The 20,104-nt window shown below is 41.7% G+C and overlaps 1 protein-coding gene across 1 annotated transcript in view; it reads left to right on the top strand.

Annotated features, from left to right (window-relative positions):
* Window positions 1–3,172: 3,172 nt before the first annotated feature.
* Window positions 3,173–20,104, top strand: part of ZFYVE26 (zinc finger FYVE-type containing 26) — a gene marked incomplete at both ends in the record, with an annotated part of 58,933 nt that continues 42,001 nt past the window's right edge. The window contains 11 exons of the mRNA XM_084241185.1: window positions 3,173–3,366; window positions 5,013–5,091; window positions 9,122–9,211; window positions 11,083–11,605; window positions 12,594–12,724; window positions 13,321–13,485; window positions 13,642–13,730; window positions 14,887–15,050; window positions 17,014–17,217; window positions 18,722–19,333; window positions 19,594–19,680. Of these exons, the coding sequence (XP_084097311.1) occupies window positions 3,173–3,366; window positions 5,013–5,091; window positions 9,122–9,211; window positions 11,083–11,605; window positions 12,594–12,724; window positions 13,321–13,485; window positions 13,642–13,730; window positions 14,887–15,050; window positions 17,014–17,217; window positions 18,722–19,333; window positions 19,594–19,680 (2,338 nt within the window). The remainder of the gene's footprint in view (window positions 3,367–5,012; window positions 5,092–9,121; window positions 9,212–11,082; window positions 11,606–12,593; window positions 12,725–13,320; window positions 13,486–13,641; window positions 13,731–14,886; window positions 15,051–17,013; window positions 17,218–18,721; window positions 19,334–19,593; window positions 19,681–20,104) is intronic.

Genomic DNA, 20,104 nt, shown 5'->3' with positions numbered 1-20,104 from the left:
ATCATTATCATGATCAATTCATTCAGCAAAACATCATGCAGTGCCTCTGTTATGATCTGCTCTCCAGTCACAAGTGCATGTTGGTAGGTTACCCAGTGCCATGTGGCCTCCTTGACTTTCCACCACAAAGCTTTCCCCCAAGTGAATCTTGTCCTCTCCAATATCTCCATCACACTTTGTACATGTTGCCCATGATCTTATTAACGTATTATTATGACTTGTTCTTTTACCAGCGACTTTAAGTTCCTGCTATGTATATGAGTGTGTAACTGCATGTAGATGATTTGGGGGTAAGGGAAGTTATTCAACCCTAGAGAATAAACCCTCTCCCCCCCCACCAAGAAAAACAAAAGTCCTAATGTTAGATAATAAAAACTGTGAAGTCACATTAATAGCTAATATTTATTGAATCATGATTACGTGACAGACAGGATTCCAAGAGCTTCAGATGCTTTACCCCATGTGACAGATTAAGGATACTGACGCAAACAATTGAAAAACTTGGGCAGTCTAACACTGGCAAGTTGTGGAGTTTGCATTCGAATGCACGGATCTGGCTCCACATTCCACATCATTAAACAGTATCTCTCCTTCAACGCCACCGAAAGCGTGTCAGACCCAACTTCCCCTAATACTGACTCCCTAGGCTACACCCCACACTGCCCCAGTTGGACACCGATAGGCCAAAATACCACCCGATCTCATTGAAAGCGCTTTCTTCAACTGTAGCAGCTTCCCAAGCAACCCCGAAGGCCACAACCCCCAGATTGGTGGCGGGATTCTTATGGAGATCCCTACCGGTATTTAGGGGCGTGTCCTGCACCCAAGACTCTCTGCTCCGTGGAAAGCAAGCCCCACGGGCCCCATTAGCGCACCCCACTTTCCCGCGATTAGCCCCCCTCCCCACACACGTGAAACATTTCAGTACCGGATATTCAGCATCCAACTTTCAAAGTTTCCCCAACCCTCATACGGTTCCCCACGGAGAGCGTCTCAAAGCAACAACCGGAGCGCTGGTTGGGTCGTCACCTAGCGAGCTATCCAATCAGCGGTGGGCAGAGACCCAGACAGGCCCTGCTGCTTGCTGGGAATTGTAGTTCGCAGGCTACTCTCTGTCTATGAGATGAGTCCGAGTCAGTTTCCCAACATCACCAAGGAGAGACAATTAATCTTAATCAAAGGAAAACCTTGCCTGAATTTTTCTCTTTTCGTTCTTTCATTTCTACTTCAAAATAAAATCACTTACTAGACCAGAATCCTGTTAGATTTCTGGAAATCAATGAGAATTTGCTTATCATAGTAGAGTTTTTGGTTTGCTACTTTTTTTTAATATATTCTTTTTTTTTTAATGCTTTCCTAAGGATCTCTCTCTTTTTTTTTTTTAAGATTTATTTATTTATTTATACAAGCACTGGGTAGTCAGAAGCACGGGAGGGTGAGAGAATTCACCAGAGCCAGAGCAGAGAGTAGAACAGGCAGACCGATGAAGTACACTGCTGAGGGGAGCAGCGGGCGGCAGGAGTGGTCTGCGCGCCATGTGGGACCCTCGCCCGGAGGCCAGGGATGGAACCGGCGCTGCAGAGGCTGCGGGCAGCTTCGCAACCCAGCACTCAACCGCTGCGCCACGGGGGAGGCCCTTGGTTTGCTTCTTTCGTCACCCTTTGGTGGTGAAAGTAGTTTGGGAAATGCTGAATGAAATTGCTCATACTGAAAACACATAATGGGGAAAACATGAGACTCGGCCATTAAGCAAGAACATGAAGGAAACCAAATAGAAAATTCGGTTTTAAAATAGCCATGATGAAACCTAATAAAGCTGTACTTCAAGACCTGGTTTCAGATCATTATTTTTGCAAAAAGCCTTTGTTTATTCTTTGCTCTCATCTCCCCTGTGAACACCTCAATTTTAGAATTCAGCCCACGGAATACTAATCATTGGCCTGCACCCCTCACTAAACTGAGCTACGTAAGGATGGGGACTGGATCTTTTTCCATGTCTAAGGAGGACCTAACACACCTTTCAATGAACAGTTGTTGAGAAAATGAGCAAATACATAATAGAGTTAAGCAAAAGAAAATGGGAATTCAGAATTTAGGATTCCGGAATTATTAGAGAGACTAAGTGGATAGAATAATAATGGAGGATCAAGTATTCTTGCTCTGGTACCCCAGGGCCTGTCAACTGGTAACTCTCACTAGTTAGCTCTCAGTAAACCTTGACTTCAGACGCTAGGGGAGAGAGAACAGAAGAAAAAAAACAAAACAAAACAAAGAGACACAGCTATTCCTGCCACCTGCTCCGCCTAACGGAGAGCGGAAGGTGGTGAATAGAGGCTCTGTCATGCTGAGAGGGATGGTCCTTACCCAGGTCGCGCTGATTTACTCCCTCTAATCTTACTAGCATCCTCCAAACTACAGCGGGGCGTCACGTGACCCAAACAAATATGGCGCCTTATTTGCATTGTCCCTCCATTGAACCAATAGGAGCAGCGGCTCTCAGTCGTCACTCCCTCCGCCCCCGCATCCTCCCAATGTGCGTGTCACCTGACCGGCTGAAACATGGCTGCGCTGGGAGCTCTGTTGCTTTGGGCGCCGGGAGCAGGTGAGTGTAAAGCACCCTAGAGAAGGCGGGGGCGCTCTCCACGACCCCTGTACTGACAGTCCCTGCGCACCGACCCCCACTGAGCTCCAGTACTGATACAAATTCGTCTCCTGATCTTCAGTCCTCTGCCTTAAGAGAAGGCTCAAACTAGGGAGGTTCCTGCTGAATTTCTCATCGTTGAGAGGCGACCACCTGGGGATTTGGAGCCGGACTAGGCTCAAAGTTCAGGAAGGATACGCACGTGTAGTTTTTGGATCTGCGTCCCGGGGCTGATACGACAATTAGTATTAATTAAATATTGGATGCGCTGAGTGAGATCCACCCCTTGAAAGGCGGAATTTCTCAAAAAGAGATACTAGCATGTCAAATCAAACTTAATACGATAATTAGGAAAGCAAATCCTCCTTCCCAGTCTCGCCAGTAGTTGCTAATTTGTGTAAAAATGATTCTTTCCGGGGGGTTTTCTCACGCTGCTTTGTATTTCTAGGAGGTACTCCACAAATGAGAAAACTGAGAATGTGTTCTGCGTAATTCATCTCTTTTTATCACCCTGCACTGTGTGCTGGGAAAATGCATCATCCATTTGGAAGAGAGGAAACTGCTTCAGAGAAGCATCTGTTTGGATTTTTCTGTGAGTGCCTTCAGAGAGGAGAATGGGAGCTGGCACAGGCATGTGTTCCTCAGCTACAGGAGGCAAAGGGGGATATCCCAGAGAAAGTGGAAGAAATACTGCAGGCGCTGGTGGTGTGTCCAAATCAACTGAGGTAAGGGATCTCTCTTCCCGCCTGACAGTCACAGGAGGGAAGCAACAACGTTCAATAGCTGGGCCCTGGACATTGCTCCTCAGTCAACTACCCTCTGAAGAATTAATAAAAGCCCAGTGTATTTCACTTCCCCTCAAAATATACCTCTATAGTATATTCCTATTAATTAATACTGACTTTGAATTAACATCTGCAACTGCATTTGAGTATGGTCAACAAACTGCCTGAAACCATTTTTTGTTTATTATCATTAGATAGTGAGAACTACATTGAAAAACTTTTTCTTTGCATTCAAAAAAGTTAACCCTGCTCTTTTCTTACGTAATTGAAGATATGGCTACAGGTGTAACAGAAGACTGAAGGAAATGAATTCACTTAAAACTTTTTATTTTGAAACAATTACAGACTAACAAGAAGTGCAAAAATGATACAAAGAATACTCTTTCCCCCAATAGTGACATCTCATATAGCCATAATGCTAAAACCAGGATATTGACAATGGTACATTACTGTTAAGGAGACTTCAGACTTTATTCCATTTTTACCAGTTTTTAAAGCTGCGTTCATTTTTGTATTTGTAGTAATATGCAATTTTATCCATGTATAGATTCATGTAACTACCACTGTAATCAAGATACTGACTTCCATCACCACAAAATTCCCTCATTCTCTCCTCCTACCTCTTTTTCTTTGACCCCTCCTTGTCTGCTGGCAACCACTGTTGTCTATGTCAATTTGTAGTGAGTTCTTCCTTGTAGTGCTGTTAATAGTTATGGCATAGGAGTTAAAGATACTGCTAAGCTCCCTACTTATTTTGTCATTTATGAAATACAGTTTAAGTACCATATTAGCACATATAGAGTGGAGACTTCAGTTATTCTTTTCTTCCTTTATTTTTTTCCCATATATGTGGCTTCTAGAGAGTTACTGTCTAAAAATAAATAGGGGATGGGAGAAAAATAAAAATAAGTAACTTCAAAGAAGGGTTTATATGTTCCTATGACTGTTTTAGTATACAGTTAAAAATAAATTTTTGTGAAGTTCCTTTTCTTTCTTTCAGACTACTTGTTTCAGTTTCTGTGTTCAAGAATATACCTTAGGTAGCTGTAGCTATTGTGGTTTCAATGTAATTTTTTGTTTAAAAATCATAAAGTCTAGTTAGGAAGATGGAAGTAAAATTGAGACTTTTTTCCTTTCTTTTTTAAACAAATAGGGGTTGGTTTTTTTTTAGTTTGATTCTATTTATTTAATTAGTGTAGAAGAACTGAGTTGTACACCAGAGCTGCAGAGATGAGAGGATTCAACAGAGACAGAGTGGGGAGCAGAACAGGTGGATTTACTGCTCCACTAGATTTAGCTACCAGGCTGGGGATTGCACACAGGCCATAGTGGTGATGGTGCTGAGGCATAACACCTTAAGCCACCAGGGAGGTCCTTGTTTCCTTTTTTTCAATGAAAGCTGTTAGTCTGTTCTGGTTATTGATCTGTCATACAGATTTAAAAATTTCCAATTAGAACAATGTCTTGCTGTTAAAGTTTAAAACAGACTGAGTAGTAAAGTCTAAATCTTGGCTCATAAAAGAGAAAAGGTCAATAGAAACTTTTTTTTTTTTTTTTAAGAAACTCTTCTTCTTCACATTTTTCAGATGTGGACAGGACATTAACCCTCAAAGAATAGCCTGGGTATGGCTTCTTGTACTGGAAAAATGGTTGGCACAGGGAAAGGTAAGAAGGTTTATGGTTCAGATTTTTCTCCTAAGCCTAGAACTGAGAAGAATATATAAGTAATTGTGAGATTTTCCTTCTGTCTGTTACTTCCTTTATAGTGATGAGGTTTGTCATATTCCTCTTTCACTATTGACAGTGAGAATAGCTTAAGTTTTTATTGCTGTCTTTTCACCTAAGTTCTTTCATTAATTCACTAACATGTATTGGATAGAATACCATATCAGGCTATAACTGAGATTTTCTGATTTTATTACTATCTTCTGCTTTATACAACTCAACAGTATTTTTTTTTAAAGATTTATTTATTTATTTATACAAGCACTGGGTACAGTCAGAAGCGCAGGAGTGTGAGAGAATTCACCAGAGCCAGAGCAGGGATCAGAACAGGCAGACTGGCCCCACTGCTGAGGGGAGAGTGGGCTTGGCAGGAGAGGTCTGCACGCCATGTGGGACCCTTGCCAGTGGCCGGAGAGCCAACCGGTGCTGCAGCGGCTATGGGCAGCTTCGTAGCCTAGCGCTCAACCGCTGCGCCACCAGGGGAGGCCCTCAACAGTATTTTTTAGCCTACTTGAACTTAAAAGTAAGAAACACAAATCTTATTTCATAAGTGTCTGTAATTTAGTCTGACTTTCTTCTTTACTCCCCTGATTTTGAAACTTCACGAAGTTGTTGAAAAGTAACAAATTACTCATCTAAATGTATCTCATCCAGGATTTTGTCAAATTGTCCAGCAAAGAGAAATGAAAAGGGAAAAAAAACTGAGGAGAGTGAAGAAAAAGAAAAAGAAAAAAAAGTTGAAAAATAATCCGCCTCAGGTTTTTAACAATTGACTATGGTTTCATATCTAAAAGCTAAAACTTGAGCTAAACTATCCAATACTATCTCCAAAGAGAAAAAGAAAAAAAATGCCCTGTTGTTACTAAATCTTTCCAGCACAAACATGGAATTTGTCAAACAAGATGAACTTTCCTCTCAGTAGAAGATATTTACTTACATCATGGTTGGTTGCTTGCTTGCTTATTTTCTGGACAGTTGCTCAACCAGATCATGTGGTGGAATTTATTTCCCTGGCTACTTAGCACAAACTAGGAGTTGCTCTTGTTTTTCCCAGCATCAAAGATCATTTAAAGCTCCAGTACCTTGGTTATTTAAATAGTTGTGGAAATGTTTTAAACTTTAAACAAGGGCCTGGAAGAATTTTAGAACTTCACACAAGGACCAAGATTTTCCAGTGTGTCCTTAGAGCAGTACTGCAAGGCCCGTCATTACCCTGGAGAAGGCTTATCTTCTAGAGACTTGCTGACTACCTATCCTTTCCCACTTTCTGCCAAACCCTTCCTTTTTAAATATTATATTAAACAATGATCCCATTTTCCTTTCATCCGTGTTTGCCTTCTGCCTCTTTATCCGCAGTGACTTGTGTCTACATGTGTAATTACTTATACAGATAACTTACTGCAGAGATACTCACTGCCTTGCTGCTTCTAGCAGAGGAAAACTGGAAACAACTCCCATGTCCACAACAGAGGACAGGTTTTAAATGAAGTATATCTATGTGTAAAATACTATGCCACTATTAAATTACTTGGTAAATGAATTTTCAGTGACGTGAAAGGATATTCACACCCTACTATGTGAAAGGGAAAAAACAGTTTAGAGAACAGTACATTTGGTATATAATGCCTAGATGCATGCATAGAAAGCTATCTAAATGCCCTTTGACTACAGTATTTTTTTTTGTTTTATTTTTTAATTTTAATGAAGTACCATTGTTTTACATCCCTGTTAATGACAGTATAGGATTTCTCACCTCAAGTTAGAACACAGTATTAATAGTAGCTCTCTTTGAATGGGAAGATTTGTGTGTGTGTGTGTATGTTGTTTGCCTGTTTATATATTCTAATTATTCTCATTGAACATGCCTTACTTTTACAGTAAGAAAATCTATGCTTAAAAAAAAAAGAGAGAGAGAGAGAGAGCCTCCCCTGGTGGCGCAGCGGTTGAGCGCTGGGTTGTGAGGCTGCCCGCAGCCTCTGCAGCACCAGTTCAATCCCCAGCCACAGGCGAGGGTCCCACCAAAAAAAAAAAAAAAAAAAAAGAAAAGAAAAGAAAAAAACCTGTGCCTAGAAACATTAAGCAAACTTAAGCCAGTTTTAGGAATGTTAGTCATTTATGATCATCCATAAAATAATTTCACCAGTGAAATATATATATGCTAAGTAGTCTTTCAACTTCTGAAGCCCTAAAATCTTCTTTTTTTAAGATTTTATTTATGCATACAAGAACTGGGGTACAGGCCAGAGGTGTGGGGGGTTAAAAGATTCACCAGAGACAGTAGGGAACAGAACAGCTAGATTGACTGAAATACACTGCTGAAGGGAGCAGCGGGCAAGACAGGAGAGGTCTGCTGACCATGTGGGTCACCTCCCTGGTCCAGGATCGAACTCCTGCTACAGTGGCTGCCGAAACCTTCGTAGGTTGTGTCTTCACCCCTTGCACCACCAGGGAGGCCTTAAAGTCCTAAAATCTTATGAAGACTTTGTATTTTTATTAAGGTCCTGCTGACTAACAACTTATTATTCCTTCTAGTCCTCAACAGGAGCTATCCTTCACCTTGTCCGCATGAATTTTCCCCTCCAATTTCCATCCTCTAGTATTACACAAACATTCAGATTAGGAGAGGGTGTGGTAAGAAGAAATAAAATGTTGGACATGCTAGGTCATGCTAACCTCTAATGTGATGAATGGCACATGAATAAAGTGTGACCTTGTGTTCTAACCTCCACCCCTCACACACACACAATCATACAGTTGCTTCTTTCCTTGAGTCAGTAACCTTTCAATAAAACCCAGCTTCTGAAAGCTTTTACCGGCTACGGAATGTACAGTTGTATCTCTGATTTAAAGCAGTGTTTGTCAGGATTAGTCCCAGGATTTAATCTTATTTGTATTTGTGTCTGGAGAAAGGTAGACTGTAATTTTAGTTTTAAGGATCAGGTGAAGGGAAGTTTGTGTGAAACAAGTAGATATAGGAAGAATCAAAAGTGTTCTCTTCCTTTATATATAGGTCTTCTCTGGTAACATGCCTCAAAGCAAATATTGTGATCGCTTTTTCCTTCTCATGCTTGACATAATTGAAAAATATTCCCTAACCATCTCATCTTTAGTAAAAATTATTTTTCAGGGCCTCCCCGGTGGCGCAGCAGTTGATCGCTGGGCTGCGAAGCTGCCTGCAGCCTCTGCAGCACCGGTTCGATCCCAGGCCGCCGGGCGAGGGTCCCACATGGCGTGCAGACATCTCCTGCCACCTGCTGCTCCCCTCAGCAGTGTACTTCGGTCCTTCTGCCTGTTCTGCTCCCCGCTCTGGCTCTGGTGAATTCTCTCACCCTCCCGTGCTTCTGACTGTACCCAGTGCTTGTATAAATAAATAAATAAATCTTTAAAAATAAATAAATAAATAAATAATAAAACCTTGGGTTTAAAAAAAAATTATTATTTATCAAAATATACACTTATGCCACAGGTTTGTTTGATTTAGAGATTAAATGATTTTTTTTTAAATATCTGAAAATATGGCAACAATCTCCTGGTGCATCAAATGTTTAATAAGCATTAGATCCCTTCCTCTTTACTTTTATTTTCCAAATGATAATGAATACCAAAAACAGGGGTTTAACCCCAAACGAACCATGTAAGCCATACCCTTAATGATAACTGGGTATTTTGGACACTGTATTCTTAGGTAAAGAAAGAGATACTTGATATGAGCAAACCCTGGTTTTAAAGGCTGATGAGTGTGGGATTTAAGTGTAGTATTTAAAGAGAGTGGAGGGGGAGGAGGTATATGTCAAGTTTAGCTGTTTTTGTTTATAAAAAAAGGTATCTGAAAACATGTCCAGAAATTTAGTCATTAAAAGTACTTTATATTAGAGAAACAGCAGAAATAAGACTAACTGGAAAAAACTACTTAGTTGTTAACTTAAAACATATGCTTAAACTCTATGCTTCCTTCTTACAATTCTTCTAGAAGTCCCTCCCAGCTGTTTTACGGAAAAGACTTGAGTTTCTTTTATTGTCAGAAGATCTGCAAGGTGATATTCCAGAGGACATCCTCAAGGTAAGAGAGGGCCTGGATCCGTCTTCCCAGAGTTAATCACTCAACAATCTCATCTTCCAGGGATCCAGCAAAAATAGGTCCCCAACCTGCAGCTGGGAATTAAATGTATTTTTCACATTTCAGGTAAAAAGAATATATATGAACTAAGTGTTTGCCCTTTTTCGCCAGTATTTGTAATTTTCTGGACAGTTGCTCCTGTAAAGGCAATGTCAAGGGAACCAGGAACTAGTATTTGCTGAGTACTTCTATAACAGCTGCAATGAATGTGTTATAGTGAGTCCTCGAAGCCACCTTATGGGAGCAGATTTAAACTATATTTGGAAGCTTCTGAGGTTTGCCCTGAGGCCCAATACTTACTTTCTTCATGACCCGATGACCAGTTAATTAAAGACACATTTATATTGGGAATTAAGGAAAGACTTCAACTTGTCATAGGTCAAAGACTCAAAATCCTATGACCACCTTCGAGGCAGCTAATGATCAAGGATCTCTGAGCACTATCCATAGGCATGTTATTAAGATGTGGGAACAACGTACATCCCTCTCCCCGCACCCTGCAAACAAATTCTAGGCTATAGTTTCTTGCCTTTAAAAGCTTACAGACTAGTTGTAGAGCAAGAACTAACACACATGATGGAGATTTCTTGACCTACTAAACATAGAGCTTCCATATGATCCAGCAATTCCACTCCTAGGTATTTACCCAAATGACGCAGAAACAGTAATTCCAAAGAGCACCTGCACCCCTATGTTTATAGCAGCACTATTTACAATAGCTAAGCTTTGGAAACAGCCCAAATGCCCAAAAATAGATGACTGGATCAAGAAGATGTGGCCCATATACACAATGGAATATTACTTAGCAATCAAAAAAAAAAATAAACACATGCAGTTTGCAGCAACATGGATGGAGCTAGAAGGGATCATACTCAGCAAAATAAGTCAGAAAGAAAAAGAAAAATCCCAGATGGTCTCACTCATAGCAGGAATTTAGAAAACCTAAATAAGAGACCAGGAAAAAGACTAATCAATGCAAAGTAATAATCAAGATCAACAAGCAACTATAAACCAGAGACACACTATGGTGGGGGGGATTAGGGAGGAGCAGGGAGAGGAAGAACTAGAGTCAAAATAAGGGGGGGATGCAATTGTATGCGGAATATAACCAAAATGAAAATGCATACATTGTACAAAGATGAAAAATGATGTAAGAATTATATAAAATAAAATATTAAAAAAAAAACTAATACACATGAGGCAATTATGTACTAACCCATGAGGCTTATTTAAATACACTGAAAGCCTAATAAAGAGGGAGAGTTGTAAGAGTTGTAGGTGTTGGAGAAGACTGTATAGAAGGATGAGGAATGGGCTATCCTTTTAAGCCTGGCTTGAAAAATATAAATCAAGGATTAAAACCTGGTAATTGTTTTTGAAAATTGAATTTAAATGCCTTTATGGTTGTAATATTTATGCCGTTTGTTATCTGCTTGGTCTACAAGTTTATGGTCTCTGATGTAGATTGACACTATACATTTTGGAGGCAGTTGGGAGAGGGGGGAACTAGTTTGAGCATGGATGTCTTGGGCAATTGAGTTCATCTCTCTTTGCCTTTGTCTCCTCATTTTTAAAAGGAGGGAATAGCGGTGTTTAAATCTTAATGTTGTAAAGATTAATTTAGATTTTCTGTGTAAAAGACCTGGCACATAGTAACCACTGCAGAGGTGTTTGCTCCTGCTACTGTTTCATTTTCTCACACATACACACACACACACATATCTATATACTACAAAGAGGAAAACTTCAGAGCATACAAGTGATAACATTCTTGAATGCTCACCACCCATCCCTCTCCTCATCCTCTTATTTAGGAGCTATATGAGGTCTTAGCACAAGACATGGTAAGCCCTCTGGTAGATGGAAATCGCAAGCGGGAGAGCTGGACCCCTCAGCTTAGCTCAGAAGCCATCTCTGCGCTCTGGGATCTTCTGAGACAGTCTCCCCAGCCAGCACATGCCCTGCTGGAGCTCCTGCTTCGGGGATATGAAGATACTGGCCTGTGTGGCTGGCCTCTGCAGAAGGCACTGGTGGACCTTACTCGAAAGGCCCTGAGAGCTTTGCAGGGCCCTGCACCTGGGCCCCCTGGTGCAGTGGATGCCATATATGGAGCCCTGCGGACTTTGCATTGCCCTGCTGAGCCTGTTGGGCTTGAGCTGCGTCTCCTGTGTGAGGAACTACTGGAGGCCTGCAGTGCTGAGGGGAGTCCCCTGCAAGAGGAGCGCCTACTGGGCTGCCTGCTACACCGGGCTGGTGGGGGCCTGCTCTCCCTATATGGCCACACCTATGCAGAAAAGACCACTGAAAAGTCACCGAAGGATCCTCCCACAGGAAATGGTATGTTACCTTGCTGCTTCTGCATATATGTTGGTAATTCCACTGTCCCCAGCCTCTCTGAATTTCTTCTAGTCTGAGCCTTCCTTGTGCTCAGGAAATGTAATGGGAAAAGCTGAGCAAAAATGGGTAAAAGATGTTTTTTTTTGTTTTGTTTTGTTTTTGTTTTTAAGATTTATTTATTTATTATTTATTTATTTATTTATTTTATTTTATTCTGGGTACAGTCAGAAGCTCAGGAGGGTGAGAGAATTCAACAGAGCCAGAGCGGAGAGCAGAACAGGCAGAGTGACAAAGTACACTGCTGAGGGGAGCAGCGGGCACAGCAGGAGAGGTCTGCGCGCCATGTGGGACCCTCGCCGGTGGCCGGGGATCAAACCGGCGCTGCAGAGGCCACGGGCAGCTTCGCAGCCCAGCGCTCAACCACTGCGCCACCAGGGGAGGCCCGATTTTTTTTTTTTTTTTGTAAAAGCACAGATTTTATCTTGTGGTGGAATGATGGAGAAAAAAATAATAAAGTAATAGCAATTGTCAAAAAGGGCTTTTCACAAGCTACAGAGAAAAGTAAAGAATCTTGGGCCCCCCTGGTGGCGCAAGGGGTTGAGTGCAGCGCTGTGATGCTGTCTGCAGCCACTGCAGCACGAGTTTGATCCCCAGCCAGGAAGCTACCCATATGGTGCGGCAGACCTCTCCTGACTCACCTGCTGCTCCCCTCAGCAGTGTACTTCAGTCTATCTGCCTGTTCTGTTCCCCACTCTGCCTCTGGTGAATCCTCTCACCTCCTACACCTCTGCCTGTACCCTAGTTCTTATAATCATAAATAAATATTTTTTTTAAAAAAAAGAAAAGTAAAGAATCTTTAAGACAGGCGTATACACTGTCTGGTTTAAGTTTATAAGAATGTACCCACCAGCTGATATTTCAAATGAGCTTTAGTTTAGGAAAGAAGCACTGCTGCCTTCCCAGTAACCCTGTCTGGTTTGATTTTCAGTCTCACCGGATCATCTTGATCCTGAACGGGCAATGCTAGCCCTGTTCTCTAATCCTGACCCAGCCCAGGCTTGGAAATCGGCCTATTTCTACTGCCTGGGCAACAACAAGCACTTCCTTGAGCAGATCCTAGTAAGTCAAACTTTATTATTCTCCAACAAGGAAGTACCTATGCAGTCTCTCCATGCCTTTTCTTTCCTCATTTCTCTCCCACTCATTTATCCTACACAAAGCTGTCTAATTAATAGTGAGTCATTTGCATCTGTCTATCCTTCTTCCCAGGGGAAAGAAGACTCTGAGGCCCAGTATCATTCATCATCAGAACTGCAGTCCTTTTAGATTGGCCCTTTGGCATGAACTAAAATGTTGCATGTGTATAATAAGCTTTCTGGAGGGGAAGGGAAAGCAAAGACAGTGGCAGCTGTGTTGCCTGGCTGACAGGGACATTGAATTACTCTAACCTTCCTTCCAGATTGCAACTGAGGTTTAAGTCAACAGACATTAGTTAAATTCATTCTCTGTGTCAATTACTCTGTTAGGAGCTGGCCCCTGCCTTCAAAGAGCTTGTAGTCTAGGGTTTTGGTGAACATTTTTTACTCAACTTGTCACTTCTATCATTGTCAGAAATCTCCCTGCTATACTCAAAGGCTTCTTACCCTAATGAACAGCAAACTGGATTCATTCCTAGTCCACACATAATTGCTTAACCTGCCTCCTTTGACTTACAGGTAACAGCTCTAACACTGTTGAAAGAGGAAGACTTCCCAAGTCTTGGCCGTCTGCTCGACAGAGAATTCAAGCCTCTCAGGCGACTTCTTGTGCTCCTGGGCTGGACACACTGCCAGAGCCTAGATTCAGCCAAGAGGCTGCTCCAGACACTCCACAGGACACAGGTAACTCTCTCTTTGCAGCCCAAACTACTCCAGAAGTAACCAGCCTCAGGATTTGGGGCCCTGGGCTGAGACACAATGCAGAGTCCTGAAATTGGTCACAGTGTCTGACCCCAGGTGCCTCAGTCAACATCTTTTTCTTCTCCCATATCAATACAGGACCCAGGCTGCGATAAGCTCCTCAGGGATGCCTGTGATGGGTTGTTGGCGCACCTGGAGGTCCTGGAGTGGTGTGTCCAACAGAGCAGGTACGATCCTGTGCAACCATCCCCCTTCCTACCCTGGGGCACACGGGACAGCGTGTTGTGCGGGAGCCGCTATTTTAAGTCTTCTTCCATGTAAATGTTTTGAGTTGACAGTGTTGAGCAACAACCAATAATTGGTCCAGCTGTTAAACCAGGAAAGAAATATACACCATGATTATGTTCACTATAGCCATACGGTCATAACTAGAGGATAATTTAAGGGTGCAATGATAAAAAGAAAAATAGCTCACTTTTCCTGAGCAATTACTATAGACGAAGCATTGCACTAAGCCTATTGTGAGGACCATTTCACTTAAGCCTCACTATACTCCTTCAGGGTAGATACCAGTATTATCCTTATTTTAAAGTTGGGGCAGCGGAAGTCCAAAGCTGTTAAATAACTCACCCCAAGTTACACAGATGGTAAATGTGACCCACATTCTTAGCTGTATGTTATCTTAGATCACCCTTTATTCAACAACTCATTGAACTGTGTATGAGGTTTTCCTGATAACTTAGCCCTAGATCTTCCCTGAATCTGGGTTCCTATTTTGCTCCTCTCCCACTTTACCAACACTTCCTGAAGTAGAATAGGCAGAAGTAGAATTTTCAAGGAGCCCTTACTCATGAGAAGCAGCAAATTTTGTGGCAGTTCCAAGCTGGGAAGAATACAGACATTCAGAAGCTTAATCTCCAACCCCTTTCTAGATCTGAGGACCAAGAAGACCCTTTCTAGGTTCTTTCTAGACAAGTAGAGCTGAGTGGATGGATGTACTACTTTCCCAAGCATAAAATACATGTTCTTCTCTATCTCAGACCAACTGAAATTTAGTGTTGGGGAAGTGAAACCTCTGATGTGAAACCTTCTCCCTATTCTACTTCAGGAAGTGTTGATAAAGTGGGTGAGGAGCAAAATAGGAACCCAGATTCAGGGAAGATCTAGGGCTAAGTTATCAGGAAAACCTCATACACAGTTCAATGAGTTGTTGTATAAAGGGTGATCCAAGATAACACATGGCTAAGAATGTGGGTCACATTTACCATCTGTGTAACATAGGGTGAGTTACATCAGAAAGAATAAGAGGAAATTGAAATTGGTCTTGCTTAGCTCAATTATATAAACTACATCCCCTTTCAGTCTCCCAACTTTCCCTTTCAGCAACCCCATACCAAAGAGAGATCTTTTGTGTCACTTACATGGTGGAGACAGCCACTCAGTGCTCTACTCTCTCCATCACCTTACAAACCTTCCAGCACTCAGGGAGGAAGATGTCCTCAAGCTCTTACAAAAGGTGCCAGCCAAGGACCCACAGCAAGAGAATGGTGAGTGGGCGATGGAATGACTTGGATGAGGTTCCCTTCCAGGACTATCTTGCACATGTTTCTTCCAGCACTAGATTGTACTAGATGTAACTGCTGGGATCTGTCAAGATGGGTGTCTCAGCAGGTACCCTATAAACAGTGCTGTTTGTCACAAACAGATGATGGATAAAAGGACATTTCCTCCACTTTCTTGGTGAGTCATCAGGAATCCTATGAGAACAGTCCCACAGCAATCTCTGTCCTTTGGAAGGAGCTCAGAAACTACTAGTATACCCTCACGCCAAGGAAACAGAATTAAGAACTGCCCTCTGAAGTCACAGCATTATCACCGGCAGGATTTATGCAAATTCTTTGTGAAAGTAAACTTCCTAGAAGTAAAAATAGTAATCAAGGAATTTGCCAAAGTAAAGGATTCTTTCGGTAGAACTATATAAGCAGTTGTTGGAAATTTACTTTATAAGGAGACATATTCACATGCTTACTACTCTGTACTTCATATTAATAAGTAGGAAAATTAAATAGTATATAAAATATTGTTACACTCACTTCACACACACACACACATGCACACATATACACAAAACTATCAAAGGGATTAAACCAGAATGTAATAGGTTGTGTTTAGCTGGTAGGATTATGTGTGACTTTTTTCTTCTTTTTTCTTTCTATGTTTAATGCTTTTTCTTTGAGCAGGTTGTACTTTTGCTGTGGAAAGAATTAGTCAGATTAAGATGTTTAGAGACCCTTAAAGATTATGAGGCTTCTCCTTCCTCTACAAATTCAAAAAATTTTTTTTCACAGTATTTGTTTATTTATCAAGAGAGACTTTTCCTCAGCCCAGATAGTCATGTTTCATAGTTCAGGAGCACAAGGCAATGACAAAGTTGCAGGAGCATCAAGCCAAAGAAATAGTTTCAAGATCACTTGGCACTCTAAAAAATACCGGTCTTCCTCGTCAACTCAGTTTCTTTCATGGAATCATTTTTGTAGAAATCTGCGTGTGCCTTCTTTCTTGCCTCAGTCACATAGACTTATAGAAAGCTGCAGCCCCAGGGGTGCACTGAATGCTTCAACAAGATGATATTGCAGATGCTTGGCCAGAGGTCTCAAATCTGAATGTCACCAGAGAACTGGAAGTCATGGTGGCTATTCTCTTCAACGTGGACATTCTTCCACACTCACATACTCAAAAAAAAAAATTTACTGAGGATTTACAAATTATCAAACAAATAAGAGATTTCAGCAGTTCCCCCCCCCCCCGCCCGCCCCAAGATATCTGCTTCAATGTTTTCTCAAAAATATAAAATTTTTGGGCCTCCTGGTGGCGCAGTGGGTTGAGCACAGCGCTGTGAAGCTGTCCACAGCCTCTGCAGCGCGGGTTCAATTCCCAGCCAGCCAGGGAGATACCCACATGGCATGGCAGACCTCTCCTGACTTGTCTGCTGCCTCCCTCAGCAGTATTTTTGGTCCGTCTGCTTGTTCTGTTCCCTGCTCTGTCTCTGGTGAATTCTCTCACCCTCCCACTCATCTGGCCTGTACCCCAGTTCTTGTGTTTAAAAAAAAATCAATTTTTTAAAAAAACTTTGTTCCCTTTGCACTCTTGTTACTCAGTCGAAACACAAGTTCAGCCTGCCTTTTGGATAATGTCACACTAGGTAGACTAAGCATTTAACTTGTAATCTTTTAAAAAGAGAAAAAAGCAAGTATTTTAAGAAACCTAAATGTCATGAATTTATATGTGTTACTATGAATGGCCAAGGGAGGTTGGTGGGGAGGAGGAAATGGGAAAAGCTGAAAGTTGATATTTACTAGAGGAAAAGGCCTACAAGAATGACAGATCAAACTGACAGAAAGTAGAGAGGTGAGAACACATAGGGGACCTAGAAGGGTGGCATCCTTTTGCTTCAGTGCATGCCTGAAAGAACCAGCTCTGAAGTTCTCCCTGTTTCTCTCTACAATTCAGATTCAGCTGATGGCCTGGTCCCTGAGCACCTGAGCCATTGTCAAAACCTGACACTCTACCAGAGCTTCTGTGCCATCAAGTACGCCATCTATGCCCTCTGTGTGAACTTACACCAGCACTCCCAGTGCCAGGAATGCAAAGACAGTCCCTCCCAGGACATGACCACAGCTGCGGAGCCAGCAAGTGACTCTCTTCCCTCTCCAGGTAGCTTGACTTGCCCCCCATCCCAGGCAACAGCCTGCACCAGTGGTAACAGCCTGCACCAGTGTGTTCTCCATGTGAGAACTGTGTGAGGATTGGGGGTGGCAGCCTTCGTTTTATTATGAAATAATTCGTAACCAGAATTAATTTCATCCATGTATCGGTCTCCATGAATCAAAAGGCATATAGAAAGCTATGATTTGCCTAAGCTCTAATGGAGTTTCATCACCTAGTGCAGTATTTTCCAAATGCTTTTTTCTAACTGTATCCACAGTAAAAGTAGCATTTCACATCACACTCCAGTTTGTACCTCAGTGTATAATTTGTAGAGTATACATAAATGTGTATTTGTGTATGTAAGTGATACTTAAACTGAAAGTAAGTTTTAAGAAACAATACTTGCCTTACCAAATGGAGCACATTTTTGATTACTCTTCTGTTCTGTTTCATATTTTTAAATGCCTCCCTCTGAGTTGATTTCATGGGTCATAGCCTAAAGTGTGAAAGATACCAACCTAATGCCCTGTCCTCTCTTATTTTTCTAAATAACTTAGAATTCCTTAACTTCCCTTTTGTGACTAGTGATCAGTTATCATTCCCTTCTAGCTTTGGAATAGACCTGTACCTCTGAGCATGACTATGTTTTGACCAGTGAGTATTTCTTAAGAGATCTAGGTAGCCTGTGATCACCTTTAGTGTCACAATGAATGAAAATAGAAATGAGTAAGAAGTCTCCCTGCTGCCTGCATTCCAGGAGCTGAAATATAGAACTAAAGTGATACTTAAAAAAGCAGAAACAAAATAATGAACATTCAGTAAGCTATACTTTTATTTTTTAATATTTATTTATATATATGCATGTGTACATATATATAAATAAAACATCATTGTTCATTTTTTTACAGTGTTTGCTTTCTCCTCTCAGGTTTAATTCCTGTAAATCTCCCACCATCACTTCACCTGTGAATCATCACCATAGTCCCTTGTGCTCTTCCCTCCCCTGTTTTGATCCCTCTCTCTCCCAGTCCCCTGCAGAATGTCTCTGATTTATTAGTTGCCTACTATTTTTTGTTTTTTATTATTTTTTTTCCTGATCCCTTATTTTTCCCCCTATAAGTGAAACCACTTATTTTTCTTTTTCCTTCTGTCTGATTTCACTGAGCATAATCCCTTCCAGCTGCATCCACACTGTTGCAAATGGCATGAGTTTATCTATTTTGATTGCTGAGTAGTATTCCATTGTGTATATATACACCAAATCTTCTTGTTCCAGTTATCTATTTTTGGGCATTTGGGTTGTCTCCATATCTTACCTATTGTAAATAGTTAAGCTGTACTTTTAATTGCAAAATCTGAGAAGATATGGCTGGATAGTCTCCTGTTCTTCTGACTGTAATTGCAATTCCCTTAGTCATTAAAAAACAAATAAAAGTTGTGAGAATGATTGTGAGTCTGGCATAGAAAATTTCTAATGCTTTTTTTCTGGCCTCTTGTCTGCATTCTTTAGGTGCTTCAAATCTCTTCGCAACATACCTGGCCAGGTGTCAACAATATCTACACAGTGTTCCTGACTCTCTATGCCTGGAACTTCTAGAAAATATCTTTTCATTACTTCTTATCACCTCTGCTGATCTTCACCCAGAGCCTCACCTGCCTGAGGACTATGCTGAGGATGATTATGTTGAAGGGAAGAGCCCCTTAGGTTGGAGGTCCCCGTCAGCGAGCCCTCAGCACACAGCACAACCTGAAAGGAAGTCAGAACGGGGTTCCCTAGGAGTCCCCAGGAACCTTGCTTACACAGTTCCAAGCTGTCTGAAAACAGAGCCAAAAGACTCTCACCCTGGAACTCACGAGGACAGCTTTTTGGACCTACAGCATTTCACTAGTGGGTTCAGTGGGTTCCTGGCTGATGAATTTGCAGTGGGAGCCTTCCTTGGGATGCTCCAGGAACAGCTGGAGGAGATCAGCAGCCACACTCCCCCTGAGGCACCCAAACCCTTAGAAGGCCAGAGCTGCTCAGGAAACAGGGATGGGCTACAAATCCGCCTACACCAGTTTGCCAAAGTTCTCTCTGAAGCCCAGTGGAGATACAAGGTGGTAACAACCAACCGGAGTTCAGGTGAGAGAAGGGAGCAGAACCAGTTGGTGCACAAAATAAGGAGAGTGAAAAATCTTAGGAATGTGGGCAAGAGCAAGGAGTGTGTGGGAGTCTCCTGTAACTCAATGCACATATCATGATAGCAACCAGTGTCAGAACACTGGGACATTGCTCCATGTCTCAGAGCCCATTCCAGATCTTCCCCTACCTGTTACCGCAGGAGGTGGCTCAAGTCAAAGTTTATTATGCTCCTGTATGACCCACTGGGTTTACTGTTTCAGAAGAGCAGCCTTCCCGAAGATACCGGCCCATTGCAACGCGGCACTCCAGTCTCCGGCGGGGTCGTCGGACAAGAAAGAGTCGGGCAGGTAATCTGAAAATCTCTCCCCCGTGCCTCATTCCTATGCACCGTGCAAGTGGTATATTGCCACTTGTCTAACATTCTTTTAAATAAAACACATATTCCAAACAAATAATAATCTAAGATTGTCCTAGTTCCACTTCCCCAGGGTGACCCTTGCTAGTAGTTTCTTACATATCCTTCTAGAAAATTTCCATATTGTGCAAACATATGTATCCTTCTGTATATACCAATGAGTCATGCTATAGATATTGAGGGTTGCAATTTTCTTTTTTCACTTAATATTCTGCTGAGTATACAAATGTATCCTTAATATTAAGAACTTCCTTTCTTCATGTATCATTTTAAAGGTTGCTTAGTATTCCATTATCATACATAGCCTGTTCATGAATATTTAAATTGTTTGCTGTTTTTCATTATTATAAGCAATA

Source organism: Talpa europaea, assembly GCF_964194135.1.
Source record: "Talpa europaea genome assembly, chromosome: 8".
Taxonomy (NCBI): domain Eukaryota; kingdom Metazoa; phylum Chordata; class Mammalia; order Eulipotyphla; family Talpidae; genus Talpa; species Talpa europaea.
Note: the sequence above shows the minus strand (reverse complement) of the source record. Positions and strands in the feature narration are given on the sequence as shown.